This window comes from Hyperolius riggenbachi, chromosome 6 (assembly GCF_040937935.1).
Source record: "Hyperolius riggenbachi isolate aHypRig1 chromosome 6, aHypRig1.pri, whole genome shotgun sequence".
In the NCBI taxonomy this organism is placed as follows: domain Eukaryota; kingdom Metazoa; phylum Chordata; class Amphibia; order Anura; family Hyperoliidae; genus Hyperolius; species Hyperolius riggenbachi.
Genome location: NC_090651.1, coordinates 57,819,019 through 57,845,545, shown reverse-complemented (window position 1 = coordinate 57,845,545; position 26,527 = coordinate 57,819,019). Strand labels below are relative to the sequence as shown.

The window sequence follows — 26,527 nt, the reverse complement described above, 5'->3', positions numbered from 1 at the left end:
CACATATACACTTCCTGGTTAGCTGCCATGTTTTTTGTTTGTAAACACTGCTTAAAACTGGCGATTAACCACTTCTGTACCAGGGGGGGGTTGCCTGATCGGTGCTGCGTGGGCTCTCCAGCCCGCAGCACCGATCAGCTAGCAGCCAGGGCGATCAGACTACCCCCCTTTTTTCCCCACTAGGGGGATGTCCTGCTGGGGGTGTCTGATCGCCGCCGGCTGTTTGCGCTTGCGGGGGGCTCTTCAAAGCCCCCCTCCGCAGCGCTTCCTGGCCTCCTTCCCCTTCCCTCCCTCCCCCTGTGAGCGGCGCAGGACGGAATTCCGTCCTGCGCCGGATAGGACAGGCTTCAGCCTATCAGGTGCCGGCGATCCCCGGCCAATCAGAGGCCGGGGATCGCCGATCTCCGCTACGGCGCTGCTGCGCAGCAGCGCCGTATACATGTAAACAGCGGGGAAGATCTTCCCCGTGTGTTTACATTTACCCTGCGAGCCACGATCGGCGGCTCGCAGGGTGTTCACGGAGACACCCTCCGTGAACTGACATGGAACGTTTCCATGGAATCCACTTCAGGATTCAGGGGCGTAGTTAAGCGTACGCCGAATCCTGAAGTGGTTAAAAGCCAGGATTTTGGCGGGAAGCAGCAGAAACAGCCAAGAGGGACCCAGGAGATCACAGTGACTCGATTGGTATGTTTTTTATTGTACAAATCGGACAGTACAGATTCTCTTTAAAGTACACCTGAACTGAGAGGGACATGGAGGCTGCCATTTTTTATTTCCTTTTAAATAATGCCAGTTGCCTGGCTGTCCTGCTGCATCAGTAGGGTCTGAACCACACACCTGAAACAAGCATGCAGCTAATCCAGTCAGACTTCGGTCAGCAACATCTGATCTGCACGCTTGTTCAGAGTTTATGGTTAAAAGTATCAGAGGCAGAGGGTCAGCAGGACAGCCAGGCAATGTGCATTGGTTAAAAGGCAATAAATATGTCCGCCTCCATATGTTTCAGGTGTGCTTGTATGTTTTATTATATGCTTACTCAATTTCCTGTTTCTGTTTTTCTGCTGTGGGTATGGTGGCTCTAGTTTGAGTTCATAGGATAGATCTTTTCCTCTTATTTCAATTTTGTATTTTTCCTATCCTTCAAACCACAACATCTGTACCAATTTGGATTTTTTTGTCATGTTGGTGCTTTCTATATAAAAAAAAAACACCCTGTGGCTGTATATTTATTTTTATGCCCTTAATTACAATTACATCATACAAGATCGCTTCCTGTCACCTGAAACAGTTCCGCACAGCCTAAAAACAAGCCTTTCCTACTTATTACAAAAATAATGAAATTACCAGTGCAGTAACCACAGGCCTACAATGCAGATTAATCCTAAGGGGGAGTGAGACAAAAGGAACAGATTATTATTAATGAAGTATTCACCCCTTTCATCTAGGAGATTGTGTTACAGTAAAATTGCTAAAGAGTGAGAAAAAGAGTCCTCAGTGTACCATCTGATGTGCATAGGTTCAGCTTGAGAAAAGGGCCCCCAGTGTACCATCTGATGTGCATAGGTTCATGCGTAAGGCGAACACAGTGAATCCAGCGCAGGAGACTTAGGCGCACAGGGAGTAACTTTGGCGCAGTCAGAAGACGGAGCTGAAGTTACTTTTAAAACACAATAAGCCAAATTATTTCATCCCCCCCCCCCCCCCATCCATGGTGGCCTGGAGGGGGAATAGTATTTAACATGGCCGAGACTTGTGCAGCAGCAGGATCAGCCATATACCGGCTGTATCCTGCGCCCAAGTCTCCCGCGCCGATTCCTTTCGCACGCACGTACGGCGTCTCCTATCTCACTTCCTCAAATGAGCTATCCAATCACAGAGGATGCTACAGAAGCAGGATTAGGCCAGATCTAGATCAGGTAAAAATGAACCACCAAGCGGCACTGTACTGCTGACATTCTAAATCTTCCTATCACATGTCATATCATGTGATCAGGACCTGAAGGAGGATGTCAGCGTTACAGCATCGCTCAGTGGTGGAAAAGGAGACCCGATCCTGCCTTCAAATAAGGTGAATATCAAGTTCTCCCTGTGCCACTCTGCAGCCCGAGTAAGGCCAAGGTTAAGTGAAACAAAGTAATTTTAAACAAAGCCAGTTTAACTTACCTGGGGCTTTTACTGGCCCCCTGCAGCCGCCATGTGCCCGTGCCATGACAAACCGATCCTCAGGTCCCCCAAAGAGACTCAACCAGTTGATGCCTGTCTGTCCTCGATTACGCTTCATTCACCAGGAGTGTCCTGCGCTGGCACAGTAAAGATTTTCTCATACTGCGCATGACGCTCCTGGCAACGGAAGCGTGATCAAGGATGCCGGCTGCGCAGGTGCAGTGGCCATCGACTGGCTGAGTGCCCGAAAATGAAAGTGAGTCGCTGCAGGGGACCGGAGGATCGGTTTCTTATGGCGCAGGCACAGGGCGGCTGTAGGGGGCTGGTAGAAGCCACAGGTAAGTTGTGGTGACACAATAGAAAGGAAACTATAACTGGGGGCACAACAGTCAAAGCACTACCTTACCAACTGTAAGGAGATGGCATATATTAGGCAACTAACTGTTCACATGATCTCTCATCCTGTGACAGTTGTGGTATTAAATATTGCATAGGATCATTTGAAGTTCCTGCAGTTAACAGGGATGATTAATAAGATGCACATTTTTATGCCATTTTCATAAATCCATGCAGCGTGAACATGGTCCAATGAAATGCTGCTGCATATTGCTACAAAGACAGCCCTTTTTTCAAGCCTTATGCTTGGCCTGGTCACAAAAAACGGAACTTTCCTTTGCTCTGCCTGGATTATGAAAGGGGAAGGAATATTTAATCAGCATAAGTATCTGTTTGCAGGAGGAATAACTTGACTTGCTGACATGCCTGAATAACACTCATTCGCCCAATGGCTCAGACTTCAGCTATGTACACATACTGGAAACAAGAACATTTATATCATGCTTTTCTCCTGGCAGATTCAAAGCACCAGAGCGGCAGCCACTAGGGCATGCTCTATATGCAATATCAGTGTTAGGGAGTCTTGCCCAAGGTCTTCTCACTGAATAGGTGCTGGCTTACTGAACAACACAATTCATCCATTCAGCCGAGAATACACACAGAGTGTGCACAGGTGTCCCGCAAGCTTGTTCAAAGATCTGAAATGCCTGCGAGCACAGCATTTTTCTTCTCTTTACCTAGCTCTGGTATACCCTATACACCTGTACTGCACTCATTGCCTACATGTGTATACACCATACGGTTTGGGGCAGACCAGAGTGATTTCCGCTGTGCTTTGGGATCCCCAACGATTTCACAAAGTGCTACGCTGTTTAAAGTGAATGAGGTTGAACCCACACCCACGTGATTTAGGCAAATCACAATTGCAGGTCTTGCCACATTTTTGAAGCAAAATAACTTTTGAATCTCTTTTGCCATGACTTTGTGGGCGATCCTCTGGCAGAAAGGAGTATCGTAAGATCCGGTAAGTATTTTAAACTATATTTACAAGTTAGAAAAGAAAAAAAAACTCAAATCGGATACATTGTACAATCACCAGCAGTAGTGGACCAGAAACGCACTGGGGATCGCTGCACAATGCGCTTGCATAACTGCATATGCAGGAGCTTAATGGGCCCAGGCCTAAAACTAAAGAACCAGCAACTGACACCGCTAACAGGCAACACAGACCAGATAAACCGATGAACATTTATGTACACTCGTCTTGCAACTCAGTTCCCGGCCTGGACCCTACATGTTGTCCCCATGACATGCACCGATTTCCTCCCACATCATAAAAAACATTATTATGTTAACTGGTTTGGTTGCCCTCAAATTATCCTTAGACTATAGCAAGGACATTAGACTGACTATGGTAGGGTTTGTGAGATAAAGTATGAGGTATGTACCGTATATACTCGCAAGCAAGCCGACCCGCATATAAGCCGACCCCCCAACTTTTTCCTGAAAATAAGCCGGGGGTAGGAAATGCTGGCCGTGTGATCCCCCCCCCCCCCCCCAGTGTGTCCCAGTATAGTTAGTATAGTGGCCAGTATGGGTAGGTAGTGTCCAGTATAGCTAGTGAAGTGCCCAGTATAGCTAGTGAAGTGCCCAGTATAGCTAGTATAGTGCCCAGTATAGCTAGTATAGTGCCCAGTATAGTGCCCAGTACAGCTAGTAAAGTGCCCAGTATAGCTAGTATAGTGCACAGTATAGGTAGTATAGTGCTCGGTATAGCTAGTATAGTGCCCCAGTATAGCTAGTATAATGCTCGGTATAGCTAGTATAGTGCCCAAGTATAGCTAGTAAAGTGCCCAGTATAGCTAGTATAGTGCACAGTATAGCTAGTATAGTGCACAGTATAGCTAGTATAGTGCACAGTATAGCTAGTATAGTGCACAGTATAGCTAGTATAGTGCCCCAGTAAAGCTAGTATAGTGCTCGGTATAGCTAGTATAGTGCTCGGTATAGCTAGTATAGTGCCCAAGTATAGCTAGTATAGTGCCCAAGTATAGCTGGTATATTGCCCAGTATAGCTAGTATAGTGCCCAGTATAGCTAGTATAGTGCTCGGTATAGCTAGTATAGTGCTCGGTATAGCTAGTATAGTGCCCAGGTATAGCTAGTATAGTGCTCAGTATAGCTAGTATAGTGCTCAGTATAGGTAGTATAGTGCCAGGTATAGCTAGTATAGTGCCAGGTATAGCTAGTATAGTGCCCGGTATAGCTAGTATAGTGTCCAGTATAGCTAGTATAGTGCCCAGTATAGCTAGTATAGTGCTCAGTGTAGCTAGTATAGTGCTCAGTATAGGTAGTATAGTGCCAGTATAGCTAGTATAGTGCCCAGTATAGCTAGTATAGTGCCCAGTATAGCTAGTATAGTGCCCAGTATAGCTAGTATAGTGCTCAGTATAGCTAGTATAGTGCTCGGTATAGCTAGCTTAGTGCCCAAGTATAGCTAGTGCCCCCTGCCTCACCCAACCCCCCCGCGGCCGCCGCTGCTATTAGCTTACTGTGCGGCTTCCTCTATTCCCCTCTCCGTCTCCCGGGCATGTAAATAGTTCACAGCAGCTCGCTCCACGGCGGCTGCTGTGTGATGACAGGAAGCTGTAGGCAGAGCGGTTTCCTGTAACGGCGATGTGTATCGCCGTTACTATGGAAACCGCTCTGCCTCCAGCTTCCTGTCATCACACAGCAGCCGCCGTGGAGCGAGCTGCTGTGAACTATTTACATGCCCGGGAGACGGAGAGGGGAATAGAGGAAGCCGCACAGTAAGCTAATAGCCAAAAATTCCAGTTGGAGGCAAGCACTTCCAAAAGTATAAAAAGCTCTTTTATTGAATCATCAATAAAAACATGTGGCTATACATGTTTTTATTGATGATTCAATAAAAGAGCTTTTTATACTTTTGGAAGTGCTTGCCTCCAACTGGAATTTTTGTCTACTGGATCCCAGGTGTGGGGAACCCTTGAGGCTTGAGCACGCCATTCCCCCTTTTGAGTGAGTGCCACTCTTTTTACCACATACTTAAAGACAGTAAGCTAATAGCAGCGGCGGACGCAGGGCGGGGGGGGGGAGGCGGCCTTCCACCCACGAGACTCGCAAGCAAGCCGACCCCCCAACTTTTGGCCCACTTTTGGGGGGTCAAAAATTCGGCTTGCTTGCGAGTATATACGGTAATTAAAGCGGAATATAACCCAGCATTTCAACTTTGCTCTAAAACACTATTTACAGCATATTATATGCAACCAGCATTTTTTTTTTTTACTAGACCAGCATTGGAAGGGTTACACACAGAGCTTTAAAGTTCTGTGGAGAGAAATGCAGACACAGCTGAAGTTTAGATAGATACATTTAAGTAAACACAATGTAACAAGTGAGGAATGTGACTCTCTCTCTCTCTCTCTCTCTCTCTCTCTGTGTCCGGGAGCTCCTGCACAGTCAGAGAGTGTGTCAAATTCACCACTTGTTACATTGTGTTTACTTAAATGTATCTATCTAAACTTCGGATGCGTCTGCATTTCTCTCCACGGAACTTTAAAGCTCTGTGTGTAACCCTTCCAATGCTGGTCTAGTGGGGAAAAAAATGCTGGTTGCATATAATATGCTGTAAATAATGTTTTAGAGCAAAGTTGAAATGCTGGGTTATATTCCGCTTTAAGTATGAAAGTGACATTTCCTAAAAGATTCTACACTTACTTGAGGGTCAAACACTTCACCAGAAGCCTCTGGCCAAAATGTTCTTTCGGTACATCGGGAACACTGAGACGTTCAATGGGCTCATCCTAGAGTAAAAACAGGCACACGTTATTGACAGAAGGAAGGACTCCAGGACATTCTATTTAAAGGGACACTTAAGTCAAACAAAAAAAATGAGTTTTACTCACCTGGGGCTTCCAATAGCCCGCTGCAGCTGTCCGGTGCCCTCGCCATCTCCCTCCGATCCTCCTGGCCCTGCCGGTAGCCACTTCCTGTTTCGGTGACAGGAGCTGACAGGCTGGGGACGCGCGTGATTCTTCGCGTTCCTGGCCACAATAGCGCCATCTATGCTGCTATAGCATATATCATATACCATATAGCAGCATAGAGGTGCTAATGTGTCTGGGAACGCGAAGAATCACTCGCGTCCCCAGCCTGTCAGCTCCTGTCACCGAAACAGGAAGTGGCTGCTGGCGGGGCCGGGAGGATCGGAGGGAGACGGCGAGGGCACCGGACAGCTGCAGGGGGCTATTGGAAGCCCTAGGGGAGTAAAACTCATTTTTTTTGTTTGACTTAAGTGTCCCTTTAAAGTGACACTCTAGACAAGGGTACAAAAAGCACCTGTGGAACAAAGTCCAAATGGTCATCTCAAAATGGTCCCTGATCAGCATTACTGAGATAGCAAAGCATCAGCCTTCTGACGCAGCAGAGACAGCGCTGGCCACCATGTTCCACTACTGATCATAGGAATTATGTGAAAAGTAAGAGTAGCAACTCTGTCAACAAATCAGCTCCTGTTATAGTCTCATAGCTCCTGTGAAAGGAAAGAGATGTGGTGGTCATTTTGGTAGGGGTGTTTACTAGATTCTTCCAATAACAGAGTTCTCACCAGAATTTTTTTCCAGCCGGGTGGGGTGAAATATTAGCCGGGTGGCATGAAAAAAATAGCCGGGTGGGGAGAGATGATAGAATGCAGGACGGTGCTTCTGTGTGCAACTCTGCTTACAGTATAGGAGGAGGTGAGCTGATTACAGCCGGGTGCTCACCAAAACTAGCCGGGTGGAGCACCCAGCTAAAAGAGCATGGGGAGAACACTGAATAAGTTACCATGGAAACAAGATGGGACTGCTTCACATGGCAAAAGATCACGGATCAGTGGGACTCAGAAAAGTGAAGGAAGAATACATTTTTTCCACTTATACTTTTTAAAGCCTCCAGTTAGGACTTTAAAAGGGTCCATTTAGGTGGTAGCATTCTCCATCTTCACTGACTAGTACACTTCGCAGGTAGTTTTTATTCAGTCAATTAAGGCCTCCAGCTGCTGGTTAATTAACCAGTTGGCAGCTAATGAGTTTGATTGTCTCAGCTTAATACTCCCAATGGGGTAGCAAAATTCTGCTCATTACAATATTTGTTTGCTTATCATTTGTCTTAGGTTTAGTCCCAAGCAAGCTCCCTATGTGCATGGAGTTTAAATGTTCTTCCCGTATCAATTCAGGTTTCTGCTTGTTGCTCTGAGTTGCTCCCCAATCCAAAAGCCTACAAGTAGTTAACTAACTTTCCGAATGCACAATTTGAAGACTAAAATATCCACCCAGAGTAATTTAGAATGGGCTCTCCCCTGTATGATGTCCACCAGCTGGCTATCTGAACGTGTCCTTGACAGCGGATTTGTGCTCTCTCAGCCCAGCATGTTTCATTAATGACGACTCATCAGGGTAGATGTTTTAGTCTTCAAATTATGAGTGCACAACATTTTTATACTTTATTTGCCAGAGCATATTATATGCCGATTGTTGAGGAGGAGAGTATTGTTAGTGGAGAGGAGAGCCTACTTGTGTTCCTCACCGCAGATCTAGAGACGTGGGGGCGGCCTTTAAAGTGAACCCAAGGTGAAATTAAACTCATTAGATCAACAATTGCATTTATCCTCCTACTCCTAATTTTTTTTTAAAGATATCCCATGTTTTTTATTTTACAGTATATTTCAATGTTTACAAAGTAAATTGTATTTTTTATTGTCTTTGCCCAATGGCAGACTATTAAGTGTCTTAAGAGTTAAAATACATGAACTATTGGCCTTTTTCTATCTCGGGCAGCATGGAGGCATAGTGGTTAGTGCTCTTGCCCTGCAGCACTGGATGAGCACTATCTGCACAGAGTTTGTATGTTTTCCCCGTGCCTGTGTTGGTTTCCTCTGTGCACACATCCCAAAAAACAAACAGGTAAGTTAATTGGCCCTAGAATACAAAACATACAATACACGATACATACATCAACATATGACGCGGGTAGGGATTCGTTTGTGAGCCCCTCTGAGGGACAGTTAAGTGACAAGACAATATACTCAGACCAGTGCTGCGGAAGATGTCGGCGATATTTAAATAGTAATATCTCTCCCCTGCCCTCAGAAGTATTCTGCCAGGAAAACTTTTATGGCTGTACTTTGCTTATCAGACAATGTACCGACAAGACAGAAGCTATCACTTGCATACTTTAAAATTAACTATTTCAGGCAGCAAAATAATAAATAAAAAAATAAAAACAAAAACAGCCTGGTTACGTTAAGTGTCTCAACGTGCACATTTGTGGTCATCGAGTCCCAAACTACTGAGTATGATGGCGTCTGCTCTCTATACAATCCAATCAGCAGAAGTGTGGGGGACCACATAAGAGAAAGAAATTGCAAATTGCATATTTTGTTTTGGAACATTTTACTATTGCAGAGTTGTGAATAATCGCTTTGTAGAGCGTTGTATTCCTATTATGAAGAAGGCAATCTGAAAATATTATATTTTCAATAAATCTGAGATATTATTACTGTTCACTTAAAGTGGACCTGAACTCTTGCACAGGACAGAAGGAAAACAGAGAAGTGTACTCTGCATGTATTTAGAGAGTTTAGCCTGTCTAATCCCCCATCATATGTGACTACATACCAAAATACATCACTTATATGCAAAATACTACTACTACAAAAAAAAGTGCAAAGGACATCCAAAGTTAGTTTTTTACATTAAAGCGGAATATAACCCTGCATTTCAACTTTGCTCTAAAACATTATTTACAGCATATTATATGCAAAAAGCATTTTTTTTTTACTAGACCAGCATTGGAAGGGTTAAACACAGAGGTTTTAAGTTCCGTGCAGACATTCAGATGGTTACATTCTATTTAGTTAGTGTGTAACTGTTTATCAATAGATACATCTCTTTGGCTGTCCTCCAAGCTCCTTCTCAGTGAGAGAGATGAGGCATAATAAACACATATTTGTAAACAAAAAGTATCTAACTCAAGTTCGGATTCGGTTGCAGAAATCTCTAGGGACTTTAAAGCCCTGTGTAACCCTTCCAATGCTGGTCTAGTAAAAAAAAAAAATGCTGGTTGCATATAATATACTGTAAATAATGTTTTAGAGCAAAGTTGAAATGCAGGGTTATATTCCGCTTTAAATGGGTCAAATCAAACAAGAAATTAATATTTGCAAAGCAGCCAGAAAAACAAAAACTATTCAAAATAATCGTTAAAAAAACACAATTTTGAAAAAGTAGGTGCAATGTGTGCATTCATTCACAAATGTTTTCATCGTTTTAAAAGTTAGAGCTCTATAAGCATTGTGTAAAAATTGATTTGTCTGCATTGTAGAGCTTATTGTTTCCAAGCAAACAGAATAGGAAGCACAAACATATTCATAAGCCCCTCGATGCCTGTAAACTGCTGATAGAAAAGGCTTAAAAGCCTGCCTCACTCCGACAATAGCAGTGAATGCAAGATACATGTTCGGGCAAGCAGGTGAAAAGGATTCTGGGAAAGGCAGTAGTGTATTGACAGGCAGAGCATGAGAGCTCACAGTTTTTTCATAATCATACCTCATCTTGAGCTGGATGTAGTGCAAAGACTTCTTTGTGTCTGCTAGACTTCCTTTGGTGCTCATTTTGGTGATCTATCTCTTCATTAGGGGTGCGGTCAAGAAGGTTGGAGAGCAATGCATCAGGGAGGGAGTTCTTGAGGTCAAAGATGCTGCAAGCCCAGCTTCCTCTTGGTGTGTCATCCATGGACATAGAACGCCTCTTGAGATTGTCCTTTATGGAAAATTACATTTTAGAAATCTTATTCCACTGTAGCTCTTGCATTGAGCTGACTACATGATAACATAGCTGCAACAAAAGTATTAACTACCCAAACAGCCTTCATAACCACTTTTCTTCCACTTGAAGTACCTGTTGTGTACAGTGGCCTATATTCAGATTTAATCTGCTGCAGCCACATACATAAGTCAGTCTTCTGAAACAGCAGCTTTATTTAGTGCACTTACTCAACAGCAAAAATCAATTAACCCTTTGCACTCTCGCATGCAAATGTTCAAACAAACGCATTCACTAATTCACTCATCCAGGCACTACTGTTATCCCTACAGCGAAGTTAAATGCCAGGGTCTTAGTTCACAGAAGAAAGCATTCTTTTGTGAACTAAGACCCCAGCTTTTAACTTAGCTGTAGGGATAACAGTGGTGCCTGGATGAGTGAATATGTGAATGCATTTGTTTGAACATTTGCATGCGAGAGTGCGAAGGGTTAATTGATTATTGCTGTTTTCTGGCCACACCCCCAACAGCACCTCCCTTTCCTTAATAACTTATTTAATGTCCTAATTAGAGGCGATGTGCCTGGACATATGTGGGTTTTTTCCACTTACTCAACAGGTACTGCTGGACAGGCTCAAAAGATAAAATACGCAAAGCTTACCACCACTACCATTAAAAAAAAAACATAACGTGCCCCCTTTACCACCTTATAGGAAGTAATCTCCACCCTAATAGGGCTGGGATTTTCTAAACAAAGTATTGGGTCCTCTTGAGACTTTCTTGGCATTGCGTGGTGCAGTTCCAGGACTACCGATAAGCCTGATTAGCATCTGTGGTTAAATATAAACAGGGGAAACACAACCTGATGACGTAAAATATAACCTTTATTAGCTGCTTTAAAGCAGCAGGGACAGCCATACTATCATCCCAGGGAACAAACACATATAGAAGTAGAAAAATGCTTGTTCTACTTACATAATATATGTATTGTACTGTCCTCGTTTTGATTTCAGTGAATTTTATATAGTAAATAAAGAAAAAACTGTTCCATGCATTTTCCATTTTTACTGCCTCTGACCGAAGCCAATCCTTAGGTCATTTCCTCCTTTACTTCATATCTAGCATGCTTTGTAAACACATGTGAGCACAGCATAGATCATATTTCAGCAGCTTCTGTAGAGGGGTGAGGTGTATTTCCCTCCTCAGCCTGGTGTCACACTGAACTGCCCTTAGCCAATCAGTGAGGAGCAAGCATGTGGGAGGGGAAATAACACACTTAACCCTCTCCTAGGCAATGTACCAAATAGAGCCAGGCTAACTAAAAATATTTATTACATCATGAAGATTTATGATTATATTGGAATATCTGCAATGCAGGTTCAGGATGTAGACTACATAATTAACGCAGTGCAGTGAATGAATGGAATTTGATTTTATGGCTGACAATCCCGCTTTAAAAACTAGTGAACCGTGATATCACTTTACCACTACATTCCCTAAGCCGTCTCCCTTTTAATCCCCCACCATGTCTATCGTCTTTCTACAATGATAAATAAAGGTTATATTTTAGGATATCTGCTTATCAATCAAGTGTTCTCCTTATATTTAATGAGTGCCCTTATAGTGATTTGTTAAATATAAACTGCTGGTTACCGTTACCCTCCTATACCTGCTCATCTTGATAGCTGCTGCTCTCCTGGGGGTCATCCGACTCAAAGACTTGTCTGGGTAAACCCCTCTGTCTCTCCTTCTGCTTGTCCAGAGTGTTGGGATTGAAGCCAGTTCCTAGTTTGTGGTATCTGTTAGACACAGGACTTGGATTAACAAAAATATTCATCAAATCAAGAAATGTTTCTAAAAAGCGGAAATCGGGAATAAAAAGTTAGATATTAACTCTGATTTTGACACAATCTGTGCTTACAAGTTAAAAATTTACTTCCATCGCGCCAACCATGTAAAAAGTAGCATTGTAAATGTATTATTGTTACAAAAAGGATGCATGGCGCAGTGTCCTGAAGTGGGGGAACGTGTCCTCTAAGCAATCTCCAACCCAACAGTATACCCAATTATTAAGCAATTCAAGTGCTACTGTGGGTAAGATTTTTATTCTTGTTAAATAGAAAGCCACATTTGTAAGATTAAAAAAAAAAAAAAAAAAAATTTATGGAGACTTGGGCACAGGATACAGCCGGTATGGCTTACCCTGCTGCTGCACAAGTCCCGGAGGCGTTAATTACTATTCCCCCCCCAGGTCCACGTGGATGGTGGGGAATGATGTAATTCGACTTCCAGCTATTGCTGGAGGCCAAATTACAGTGTTTTAAAAGTAACTTCAGCTCCGTCTTCTTACGGCGCCGAAGTTACTCACTGTGCTCCGCTAAAGCCGTTATTCCTATTACGGTCTATGGTGGCGCCCAGATCTCCCGAGCTGTTATTACAGCGTTTGGGGTGAACATAACTACAGCTGTCAATCTCTTAAGGTCTGTACCCACGCTTTGATTTTTGTGGTGACTTTTTCACAAGGACGACCTTTTTTGTGATATTGTGTAACATTGTTTAAAGTTAAATGATTTTTAGCGACATGCGGCAATTGTAACTATAAAATTGGATCATTAAACAACGATTGTTCAGATACCTATTGACTGCGGCCATTTTACTGCGGTTGTTTAAATGATTGTTTCCACCGCCATTCCAGGGACCATGAAATGATCGCTGGTGGCCCCTGATCCATAGTCACGTGTGTACTTAAAGTGGACCCAAATTAAAAATACAAGATTTCAGAAATATGGAGGAATTGCTAATGGCTGCCACCAGTATAACCCTAGTATTGAAAAGAGAAGGGTGAAAGCATGCACTGAATTGCTCATAGGCTTGAAGGAGAGTTTATTTATCTTTGTATGTGTCAGAGTGGTGCAACTAAATATTTTGCATTTAAAAAATGTTTGGTTTGGGTCCGCTTTTTACCATTGCCTCATGATAAGGGTGTGTAAGGTAGTGTGGCTAGCCTGTCAATCACCCTCCTCTTCAGGGTTGGCCTATAGAGGGGGTGAGGGGCCAGGAGTGGATTTCAGAACAGGCAGTTGGACACTTGGCTGAGGAGGCTGTGAAATCACTTGAGAGCACAAGCTGGGGTTGTTGGCTTCCCTTCCGGTTATGAAGCGGGCAGATCAAGTTGGCAGAAAAACTAAAAGAAAAAAAAGTTGGAACCTGGATTTAAATACACCGAGGGGGAGTGGCCAGGAGGCAGAGCTGAATGGCTGTGTGAGTCTGCAGCTCTGAGAGACACACTGCTAAAGCGACTCACAGCACCTCCAAAAATCAGATTTTTTGCAGCAAGATTGTGGGGGAACACTCTCTGACCATCATGGACCCCAGAAGAATCACTCCTAAGAGGAAGAAAGACTCCCCCAAGCCGAGGAAACTTGAGGCCTGGTACACAGATCCAGACCAAGATGGCCGCCGCAATGAGGGAAGAAGAAGCAGCAGCTACTACCAGGGTGCACAGAACGACCCACTACCGCTGCGAAACGCCTTCTCACCCCTGTACCACCTGGAGGATACAAAAACCGCCGCTCAATACAGCCCAGAACCGGAGAACGAAGGTGGGTCTCGCGGGCAAAATTTACGCGTACGGAGCAACGCACGCGTACTTCCACGTGTACAATTTGATGACGAACGCGTACATGTAAGGGATCCACGCGTACATTCTAGCGGCCAACGCGTATTTTCAGCAGAACACCCAGGCGTACAAACAGAAGCCCAACGCGTATTTCCAGGCGACCAAAACCAAGATGATAGTGAAGAAGATGAAGATGACTCTCCCACTTCTCCCTCTTCACGTAGTCCAGCCAAATCCAAGAAAAGACTGGAAAATCAAGAGGATCTGGGAGAACAGGATTTCCCTGACTTGATCGAGAAATTTCCTAATTACCCATTACCCATTACCCAAACTTTTTTCAGGGACCTTATGATCTCCTTCCAGAAAATGATCCAATCAACAATGCAAGCTGAAGTGAGGAAGTTGACGGATCAATTTACACAGTTTGCGATTTCTACAGATAAAAGAGTGCATACGGTTGAGCAAAAGGTGAAACAATTCGCTCAAGCACACAATGAACTTGTGGACTCACATAATGAGGTATACGAAGACGTCCAATGGATGAAAGAAAAAATAATCGATTCAGAGGACCGTAATAGACGTAACAACGTCAAGATCAGAGGAATTCCTGAATCAGTCACCACGGAAGGATTACAAGAATATGTAAAAGACATAATCAAAACCACACTTCCAAACGTTCCTGACTCGGAGCTGGTTTTGGACCGTACACATAGACTGCCTAAACCCAGTTTTCACCCTGAAAAAGTTCCTCGAGATTTCATCACTCGGGTGCACTTCTATCATGTAAAGGATCAATTTCTGGCCTCAACAAGGAAAGGAAAAAAGCTCCCAGATCCCTACCAAGAACTGACTCTTTACTCAGACTTATCTCAGATGACCTTGAAAGCTAGGAGAGAGTTTGGCCCAATTACCTCGACGCTAAGACAAAATAACATTGCCTACCAACTTTCCCCCTAACAGGACCTTCTCCTCGGGATACTTATCCCCCTTTCTGCCTTCAGAGGAGAATCCCCTGATAATCCTTGGAAAGGATTAGGTCTTTCAGACCCATGGTAATTGATGCATGCAACATGTTACACTTCAATGTTCTTTTCTTTGTTGTTGTGTGTTTTCTATTTTTCAGTAACTGTTACAGGATCCAGCTTCCAACTTGTTTGAAAAGCTACTACTTCTGGAACTGGTCCTACGATAAGTATAAGTACAAATATGCACTATATGGTCTCTTATTCCAATTAACCAACCCTTTTTCCACCAGCTATGGACTACATAATATATGTTTCTTGTTTAACAGAATATTTTCAAATATATGTTTGAGGTTTTACACTGACGGTTTCGACCTAAAAATGTTTTTATTATGTAACTGCAATTCACAAAAAAAGAATGTCACAAAAACTTAATATTCTCTCCCTAAATGTGAGAGGAGTAAATTCTTACAGGGAGAGATTCTTAGTTAATAAATTGATCAAAGATGAAAAAGTAGACCTGTTATGTCTCCAAGAGACACATTTAAATACTAAAGGGGCAGCTAAGTTTAAGCTACAGAATTTTTCTAAGATCTACCATGCCACTCTACCTAGTAAAAAGAAAAGAGGAGTATGTATTGCAATACGTGATTCATTGGGATTTGAACAAATAGATACATATAGCAGCGTAGATGGTAGACTGGTGGTCGTTGTGGGAAAAATTAACTCTCAAGAATATACAATAGCCAATATTTATTCCCCCAACTTACATCAGTCTAGCTTCTTAAACAAAAAATTAAACAAAATTACGAAGATGAAGAAAGGTGCATTGGTTATTACGGGAGATTTGAATGCAGTCACAGACCCATCATTAGATCGCTCTTGCACCAAAAGGAAAAACCCGGCTAACATACAATCTAATCTAGCCAACTTCGAATTATATGATGTTTGGAGATGTCTGCACCCACAAAATAGGCAATACACCTTCTTCTCTTCTATTTATCACTCCTTTACTAGGATTGACTATATCCTAACAGACAAATTTTCTCTCCCCTTGTTTTCGGATGTGGAAATAGGAAGCAGGATATGGTCAGACCACGCCCCATTATCAGCTAAAATTGAATTACAGGGACCTCCCTGTAATAATACCTCATGGAGAATGAACAAAACAGTTCTTCATTCTGAACACTCTTCACCTAGTATCAAAAAAGATTTAGAGGAATACTTTAGACTTAAGGACACAGAGGGAATCTCTAGATCTACCCTATGGAATGCGCACAAAGCATACATTCGAGGTGTTTTTATGAAGCACACTGCAATTTTAAAAAGGAAATTCAGGGAAAAAACTGATAAATTACTTCATGAATTAAAATCTTTGGAGAAAGAAGAAGTATCTATGAACAAGAGGAAAGACTTAATACCACAATTAGAACGAACAAGACAAGAATTGGCAGAGAACTTGTATGATCAATATGACAAGTGGCAATCCATACTAAAAGAGAATTGGTACTCGGACAGAAATAAAGCTGGGAAAGCCATGGCTTTAAAAATCAAAGGCCGTAGAGTCAGACAGAGAATCATTAAAATTAAAAACCCCATTACAAATATTATCGTACATCACCCGAATGACATAGACTCCCTTGCCACATATTATAAAAAAATTATACAACCTTAGTGAGGACTACCAAACACATTCCCCAGACCAACAGGAGATTGATCGTTATCTGGATAAGATTAACCTACCTCAACTATCAGACTTTGAAATTAAACAAATCAACATCCCATTCACACAACAAGAGGTAGAATTAGCAATTAAAACATTAAAAAAGGACAAGGCGCCGGGAGTTGACGGCTTTGTGAATGACTATTATAAGAAATTTACCGACATCTTATCCAAACCTCTAGTAGACATGTTTAATGAGGTTGCAACTCTCGGCGTCTTCCCCAAAGAATCTCTCTCTGCAGTAATCACTACTATTCCTAAAGAAGGGAAAGATCCCACAGATCCAGGGAATTATAGACCCATCTCCTTATTAAATACTGACCTCAAGCTATACGCTCGCATAATAGCTAATAGATTAACTCCCCTTATCCCGCAACTAATTAAACCTGACCAAGCAGGCTTCGTCAAAGGAAGAGGAACAAACGATAGCACTAGGAAAGCCCTCGCTCTTATGCATGAAATTAAACTCTGTCGGACGCCTACCCTCTTCGTCTCTTTAGACGCGGAGAAGGCGTTCGACAGAGTTAACTGGAAATACATGTCCAGCGTCTTAACCAAATTCGGATGTGTAGGCACTATGCATAAAGCCATAATGGCCCTATACTCAAACCCCTCAGCAAGAGTCCTGTCATCTGGAACTATGTCCTCTCCTTTTAATATCACAAACGGAACCCGTCAGGGCTGCCCTTTATCCCCTTTGATTTTTATTATGACCATGGAACCCCTGGCGCAAAAAATTAGAGAAAACAAAAATATACACGGTATACAATTAGAAGACTCAGAGACAAAAATTGGATTATTTGCTGATGATGTCTTGTTGTATCTACAAAAACCAAAAATATCCTTAAAAAAATTTAAAATCAGAACTTGAAGAATTCTCTAAAATATCCTATTACAAATTAAAAGAGAATAAAACAGTGGTTATGCCATGCAATGTCCAATCAAAAACAATCCAAGAACTTAAAGACTCCTGTACATACACCTGGACTGATAAATCCATCAAATATCTTGGTATCTTCCTTACACCATCGATCTCCTTATTATATAAGGAAAACTTTGATCCATGGATCAACAAATTAAAACTCAAATTAGAAGCGTTAGCTAAATTAGAATTTTCTTGGATGGGCAGGTTTGCCGCATTCAAAATGATGATACTACCACAACTAATGTATTTATTCAGAAATATACCAATTAAAATCCCCCAAAAATTCTTTACCTCTATCCAGAAACAGATCAATAAATTTGTTCTGATGAACAAGTCCTCAAGGCTATCACACAAAATTCTCACCACTCACACCTCTGAAATGGGCATTGGTGTGCCAGATATAGAAAAATACTATAAAGCCACCATCCTGGAACAATCCAGAGCAATCTGGACTAAAGATGACTCAAAACACTGGGTAACAATCGAACAATCGCAACTACCTGATAATGATTTTGTTACATTCTTAGAATCCAGATTAAATTGGAAAGTACCACCAAAAGTATCTAACCCTATCACTGCCAACACACTAAGAATTTGGAAAGAATTCACAAAACTTTGCAAGAAGGACCCACTAGCCAAACCCACAAAAATACCCTTAATTAATCTGAACATGGCCTTGAGAAACCTGTCAGTGAACAATTGGATTGATCATGGTATAGAATGGATAGATGATTTGTTGAACAATATGGAGATCAGATCCTTTGTAGATCTTGTATCTACTTATAACATACCCACATCTGATAAACCTAAATACATTAGAATCCGCAAATTTTTGACAAAACACGAATCTAATCCCATTTCACTTCCTCCCCAAATTGGAAAATTACTTGACCCTCAAAACTACAAAACTAAAGGTACTTCAATATTCTATAGATCACTTTTGACCCTAAAGGATGAAACTCCGAAATGGCAGTTAAGGAAATGGCAGGAGATCTTACAAGAGGATATAGAACAAGATGATTGGACATCTGCATATGGATCCCTAAAAAAAACAAGCCACTGTATATCTCATCATGAGAATGTTATCAAACTAATCTGGCAATGGTACCTTACCCCAGAGAAAATCGCAAAATTTGACGATAAAGTGTCTCCCATGTGCTGGAGAAATTGTAATAACACCGGTTCTCTTGTTCATATTTTCTGGAATTGCCCAAAGATTCATAAATTATGGAAAGAAATTACTCAACTTCTTAAAAAATTGCCTGTGTTTCTCTCAAACATTCCACTAGGAATGGCTTTGTTGCATTTAAAAACCACGGACCTGCCTTCTAGAGAAAGGCTAATTTTCAACCCAGTGTTCTCCCCAGGACCTATTAAGTGGGCGGGCCGCCCGGCTGTTTTGAAACCCCGCCCGGGTGCTCCAAGGCCCGCCCGCATCACATGCTCATGTGCGCTGCTGTCTGCTCGCATAGAGCGGGTCTCCCTCTGAATTGCAATCCCTAGTTCCGGCTGCGCTGCCCTCCTGGCGCCTGTAGAGTTGTCATATTAAGAGCAGCGGCAGCCTCCTTGAAGTAGTAGCGCTTGTCCACGGCACCGTCTTGCCGCTCTGCTGGAACACTGTGACCCACTTCCTCAGCCCGCTGATGCCCGGCTTCTGATCGCAGTACGGCGTCACGCTGAGTGTCTTCACAGCCATGATGGCTGCGAGGAGTATACACGTGCTGCAGGCAGCCCAGGGGAGCCACTGGCCAGGCCACTGTACGGACGGGAGGGTGGGTGAGAGTACTGGAGGGGACCGGAGGATGTGCTCCCTAGTTCCGGCTGCGCTGCATCATTATAGCGCATTACTGCAGCAGCACATCACTTCTCTCCCATATCCCTGCGGCAGCGATCTGAAGATCGAAACAGAACTCTACAGGCAGGAAGCGCAACCGGAACTAGGGAGCACATCCTCCGGTCCCCTCCAGTACTCTCACCCACCCTCCCGTCCGTACAGTGGCCTGGCCAGTGGCTCCCCTGGGCTGCCTGCAGCACGTGTATACTCCTCGCAGCCATCATGGCTGTGAAGACACTCAGCGTGACGCCGTACTGCGATCAGAAGCCGGGCACCAGCGGGCTGAGGAAGTGGGTCACAGTGTTCCAGCAGAGCGGCAAGACGGTGCCGTGGACAAGCACTACTACTTCAAGGAGGCCATTCAGCTCATCCTCGCGGCTGCCAATGGGGTGAGCAGGGGGAGGGGGTGACATTGGGAAATGTTAAGGCATAGCTCCCACCTGTGCCTCTTTGGGAGCCCTGTCCCCCTGTCCCTCTCTCCTCCTCATTCGTCCCTCTTTCTATGTAAATATATTTATCTATCTATCTATATATATCTCTCTCCACTAAAAATGTGTTTGACTGTAAATTTTATTCCCATCCTTTAAATTGATATATCACTAATAGTAAAATGTTACCATGAAGGAAAATGAACCAGGATAAAAAGGACCAGGGTGGTTTGAATTATAAAACAACATATTTTTCTTATGAAATCTTTATGGTATGCATGAATAGGGTTGTGATGGTGGTGTGGCAGGGGCATGGCTTAAGTGTCCCTCTTCCTCATCTCAAAAAGTTGGGCGGTATGGTTAAGGGGAGGAAGCAGTGTTAAAGTGCAAGCATACTGGATCAGGGCAGAGGGGTACCCTATACTGCAGGGTGTAATAATCATAGAATGGTTGTGTATTTATAAATAGAATGGTTGTAGTAATGCTGCAATGTATGTGCTGTAATGTAGGGTGATGGGATGGGATCACTAATAAGCTGTAGGTCGGTGCAATCATGTGGAGTGGGGCGGGTGATGTAAGGGAGCATACTGAAGTGCAGTAATATGTGGAATGTGATAGTGGTACAGTATTGTATGAAATGTGTCTGAGTGCAATAACCTATGTTATAAGGTAATAGTATTGTTTGAGTTGTCTATTGGGAGATAGGTGGAGCTGCAGTAAAGTATTAGGTGAGAGTAATGGGGGTGAAGGGACGCATGGTGATAGGGATTGCAGTAATGCATGGGACGTGATAGGGGGTGCAGCGATGAATGTGATGTGATAGGGGGTGCAGGAATGCATGGGCCATGATAGGGGGTGCAGAGGACGTAATAGGGGGTACAGGGATGTCCTATGCTGTAAGCAGAGTTGCCGGCCCTGCTTTCCCCTGGTTGCAACGCACCCGGCTACTTTTTCATGCCACCCGGCTGGAAAAAAATTCTGGGGAGAACACTGCAACCACATCATGATTACTACCAAAATCTGCATCGCAGAGAACTGGAAATCCCCAGTAATTCCAACAGTTATAGAAATTATAAAAAGAGTGGAATCAAATCTATTAGCGGAAAGAGCCTGGGCTATAAGATGTGGAGATGTACAGACCTTTCTGGATAAGGCAAGTCAGTGGTCAATTATCTATCCTGAAACTAAACTCTTCAACCAGTAGACTATTCCAACCTTCCTCTCACATATATAAATTCAAAGGTCGACACTGTCAGAAGGAAACTTATGATTCGAACTTACTTCCCCATTGCTGAAAGTTTTAGCCTATAGAGAGACCTACACTTAGTGAACAAGACCAGCTTATAAAGCTGCATACAATAGACTAATCTAAGGTATTACCTTAGATTCGTTTAGCTCAGCTTAGTTTAACTCTGCTTAGCTTAGTTTAGTTTTAGTCTAGTTTGTTTTAGTTACTAGCTGCAAACTGTCAAACCTAACAATGAGTTACATCAGATGGGAAATAGTCATCCCTCAGGAGGAATGACATAATGACATAATATGAAGTTGTTGGAAATACCATTCCCTATATCTCATTATATTTCACCAGACTTAAGAACCTATAAATTAATAATACAATATGTGGACGCGTCCTTGGGGATCTCAGAAGGCGGGTAGGACCCCCATTTCCCTAAGGTACAGCTCCACTAGACATCTCATTTTAAACTATAATGGACAAAGGTGAAATATTTAAAATCGTTAATTAATACTCTTCAACGCTCAGTTCATACAACCAAGGTAAAAAATCCAACAATCATCCTAATAAGAAAATACTATCACAACAACAGTTTATTTGTCTATATGATATGATGTCACAATGCTATGACTGTTGTAATGAATAAAGACTACGGCAATATACCATGGGATGTATGTAATAATAAGATGTTCTGATACGTATAATGTTCTATATACTATGTAATATCTGTTGATTACTTAATGTGTCATTCATTTGACTACTGAATGTTTAATTTGAAAAATTTTCCAATAAAAAATACTGTGATTGGATTTAAATACACCAGCAAGCAGTAATGAACTCACTTCCTATTTACAAGTGCCCAGTCCTCAGTGTAACTTCGTATGCAGTCTTTCACATGGGGGTCCATTTCACTACAAAGGAAAAATGCAGATTTAAAAAAAAAAATATGCAGAGACTCATAGAGGTTACAAACACAATGCATTCAAAGAAAGATGTGGATGCAAGAAACTAACAGGGGTTCACACCATTTTTAATGGGTTATTAAGAAATAAGAAAGAAAGAAAGAAAGAAAGAAAGAAAGAAAGAAAGAAAGAAAGAAAGAAAGAAAGAAAGAAAGATTTACACAAAACATGTACAGCATATACTCGTGCATAAGCCAAATTTTCAGCATAAAAAAATGTGCTGAAAAGTTACCCCCTCGGCTTATATGTGAGTTAGTGGAGCAAAACAGACGGTGGAGCAGGTTATTGACAGAGGAGCATAAGGATTGTGCACTAGTGATCCTGCTCTTACCAGCTTGCACCCTGCTGTGTGTGTGCCCCCCATGCCCTGCAACATGGTGTACAGAGTGTACTGCTCAAGACTACCTGTGTTCCCTGGCTTTTGGAACAGAGCGTGCAAGCAAAGTGTCAGTGGTGCAATGATCGGTGATTCCTTCTGTGTGGCAATCGCTGTGTCTCATATCTATGACACCACCTAGTGGCTTCTTGAGACGCAGCTGTATGATCCTGGGGCACATCTGGCTATGGTGGAGGGGGACTGACTTGTACTGAGGGAAGATATGGCTACTGTGGAGGGGGCTATACTAGGGAGGGGTCTTATCCGCGAGTCAATCACTTTTTTGTGGTTTCTGGGGGAAAGTGGGTACCGCAGCTTATACAAGGGTGGGCTTATATGCGAGTGTATATGAAATGTACAATTAGGTCTGCTCTGCAAATACTGTAAGTTACATCAGTTAATCTACAGCTCCTTTTGAGTTGACAGTACTTAATTCTCATTTCAATGCATAATCCTACTGTATGGTTGCCTAAATGAGCCATGTGTTACCTCTCCTCCGGCACGGATGATACCACCGTCCGGCATTCTCTGGGGGTGTACAACACTTCAACATCATCTGGAGGGAATTCATAGAGATCCCTCAAAGGACCTGAATCGACAGCCACAGGATGACTGATGAGATATTCCTCATAATCCACAGGGTCTACCACCTCCGTCAGCGGTACCTGAAAGGCACAAGACTCCAGAACATCAAAATCAATCATCAGAATTTCACTCAAATCACAGTTTATCTCAGCTTAACAGATTCTTAAAACGAATGGGAATCTGAAAAAAAAATCCAGACAGATACTTACCTAAGAGGAAAGGGAAGGTTCTGGGTCCTATAGAGCATTCCCTCTCCTCTCACGGTCTCTTTGTTCCAGCGCTGGCTCTCCCAGACACAGTATTTGACTGATCGCTCAAATATTTCCTCTGTGCCGCCGTAGGAGGATTTGTAAGTCTTTTGGATCCCGAGTGCTCTTGAAGACAGACGGTTCCGTACTGCACCTACGCAAATGCACGCTCATGCATGGGCAGTACAGAGCCGCCCCGTCTTCGGAAGCACTTAAACTCCTGAAGCCTTCTGAAACCTCCTACGGTGGGGGATGCAATTGGAGGAGACAGCACTGTAATGAGACGACAGGGACAGGAACAGGAACACTCCATAGGACCCAAAGCCTTCCCTCTTTTTAGGTAGGTATCTGTGTTTTGTTTAATTGTTTTTTAACTTCCTATTCATTTTAAGGCAGAAATAATCAGATCTTTTATTACAACGTACACCTGTGTTTCTAAACATTATAGCATCCTGTGCTTAATACGGTCGCTCAGTCTAGTACCAAGCAGGGTTTGATTTCTCTCTGCTATGGTATGATACTGAGTGATTTCCACCTAAAATTTCCAATGTCATGCAGAAAGTCTTGGGAGGATATTCAAACCTTATCAGACCAAGAATGGTTAGAGGCACTGCAGTCAGTTCCTTTATTATCGGTCAATGCTACTCAAAAACTAACGCAGCTGCAAATTCTACATAGGACACATTACACACCTAGTCGTCTGCACCGCTTTGGTCTGCTTTCTTCCCCAATTTGTACCAGGTGTGCTAGAGAGCATGGTGATCTTTTGCACATGTTGTGGAACTGCCCCAAACTCTGGAGATACTGGGGTAGCGTTCTGGATGCTATTGATCAGGTATTCCAAATAAAAAAGTCTCACGCACAGCATTGGCATGTATTTTGGGATCTTTTGAGGATGGGGACATATCAGAGCACACTAGAATTGCAGTTATAAGATCATTGTTTATTGCTAGAAAATTGATCCTTCCGTTTTGGAAGAAACCCAATCCCCCTTCCCTAAATATGTGGATTATGCAGATAAATGCTTCTTTAAAACTTGAAAAACGTATATACGGTATGCACATAGGAATTCTAGTGAAAAGTTTGAGAAAATATGTTGTAATTGGCTTAATGCTCAAGATTATGTTGATCTTGACTGAGTCAGGGAAAGAATTTTGGCTAACACTGGTTTATCTAGAAGTTCTGTAAGTAACATTTGATTAGTATGTCCTTCTGTACTTAGAAATCTCGTTATATGTACTTTGACAAATTTCATTGTTTGCTCTCTGGAGGATGTATTGATGTAAAATTGTATGTTCTTTTTTGGCAACCTCAATAAAAACTTTTTTGTTTAACAAAAAAAAAAAAAAACATTATAGCATGTACCCCTTTTATCAATTTTTATTTAACAAGTAACCCGTTGTAAGCAACTTCATCTCATTTATCCCTTGGAACGTTTATATTTCTAAGGGACTTCTCCACAAATTATTCTTTCCAAACATTCACACGAGCTTTTACTGAAAAGGGTCACTATTCCGAAAATTATTCTGTTTCATTATCCCCACATCAGTTATTTAATATGGACAGCATAACATTCTCCATAGACCTTGTGTTAAAAAAAAAATTCTAACACTAATTCTGCCCTCCTACAGAAAGAGATGAGCTGCGCTGCATCATTGCCATGCTCTTAGCGATGGACTGAACTGCTAGCAGACACTCTACTGAACAGCTGATTTATAACCGGGCTGGCAGACACACTCAGAGCCGCTGTCATTTTCACATTTAATTAGCTAAGTAAAATAAACAGGCTGCTAAGTAACTAATTAGCAGCCTGTATATTTTGTTACATGTGAAAACAACATCAGCTCTGTAGTGTGTCAGCCAGCCCCTTTATAAATCAGCTGTTTAGTAGAGTGTCTGCTAGCAGTTAGGTCCTTTTGATAAGAACATGGTAATGACGCAGCTCAGCTCTGTAGAAGAAGGACAGAATTAACGTTAGGAGATTTCTTTTTAACACAAGAGCTACGGTGAAATGTATGCTGTCCATATTAAATAACTGATGTGGGGATAATAGAACAGCATAATTTTCGCCATAGTGCCCCTTTAAAAAGGGAAGTTCCACTTTTGTTAAGACAATGAAGCCACTTCCATAAACCTAGATCGGTGCTACACAAGTCTTTTTTGCAATTTAATGTTGTTATAAACTATCTTCCCACTCCCATCTACAGCCAGCTAAGAATTTCCAAAGCTGCCAGTAATCATAAACGTCTCATCTTTGCAGCCTTGGCAACACTTCATTCATATTGTCACACTGTAACAAGATGAATTTCAGGGCTTTCGTTCAACAACAGGGCTGTTGTCCTTGGACAGAGCTGCACACAGCCTAGTTCTGAGCTAAACTCAGCCTCTTTCACACATATTAGAAATAATGGACAATTTGTGTTTTTGCAAATTTGCTGCACATCTAATGCAAGTCAATGGCATTGCATTGGACTTGCGTTGTACGAATTTTCCATGCAAATTTTCTGCAGGGGAAATAAAAACAGCCTACATGTATACATTTTTTCATACTGGACATGCCTTCACATACAATGCAAATCAATGGAATTTTTTCACATTCCAAATGCGGAAATTCGCATGTAAAATGCAAGCATAAGAATTGGAAGCAACTGCACATGCAATCACAGGAATAAGTGTAAAAGGAAGCCTAACAAAGTGCCAAGAAATCCTAGAGTAACATTTTTCGGAAGGCTTACCGTGGCATGGTGCGAGCCCCCACCAGTAAGGCTGAGGTTCTTGTGAAGCTGCGGGGAGCCATACTGTCCTGAGATCTGCTTGCGTACCTCGGCGGCCACAGTCCTGGAACAAAACACACACCTCATTAAGTTTTAATAATCTATACATGGCAAGACACAGCACTATAGTTGGTGCATTCCTGAGCACAGCTATTTTTACTCCTCATTCACACTTGCTATATTGGAATTCTCTAGCCCAACAGGCAGGTTTCAATAGTTGGGCAACTTAGGCGGCCAGATAAGGTTAGGGTGAATGGGAATCAAGAAGATGAATATAGTAAAGAGGCCCATATACACTTGTTCGAAAAGGTTTCATTTACCAAGGAAGGTGGCCAAACAGGGTTCACTTAGCTTGGAAAAGGGCACAACAGTGAGGTGGTCTGTACAAAGGATAGGTGTGCATAGAGCAGGGGTGTCAAACTCAAATACAAAGTGGGCCGAATGTAAACACTGAGACCTAGTTGGGGGCCAGCCTCAATGTCTAATGGCCATCTTCCTCCCTTATTAAGTTCCCAGGTGTCTAGAGGCCCCCAC

The 26,527-nt window shown here is 42.6% G+C and overlaps 1 protein-coding gene across 15 annotated transcripts in view; it reads right to left on the bottom strand.

Moving 5' to 3' along the window:
* The window catches only part of DOCK7 (dedicator of cytokinesis 7), a 279,505-nt gene that overhangs the window by 209,636 nt on the left and 43,342 nt on the right, over nucleotides 1-26,527 (bottom strand). For all 15 annotated transcript variants that reach the window (XM_068239352.1, XM_068239337.1, XM_068239340.1 and 12 more), the window contains exons 2-7: nucleotides 25,955-26,057; nucleotides 22,876-23,051; nucleotides 21,891-21,959; nucleotides 11,993-12,122; nucleotides 10,109-10,321; nucleotides 6,240-6,325 (exon numbers count right to left, since the gene is read on the bottom strand). In XM_068239352.1, the coding sequence (XP_068095453.1) occupies nucleotides 6,240-6,325; nucleotides 10,109-10,321; nucleotides 11,993-12,122; nucleotides 21,891-21,959; nucleotides 22,876-23,051; nucleotides 25,955-26,057 (777 nt within the window). The remainder of the gene's footprint in view (nucleotides 1-6,239; nucleotides 6,326-10,108; nucleotides 10,322-11,992; nucleotides 12,123-21,890; nucleotides 21,960-22,875; nucleotides 23,052-25,954; nucleotides 26,058-26,527) is intronic.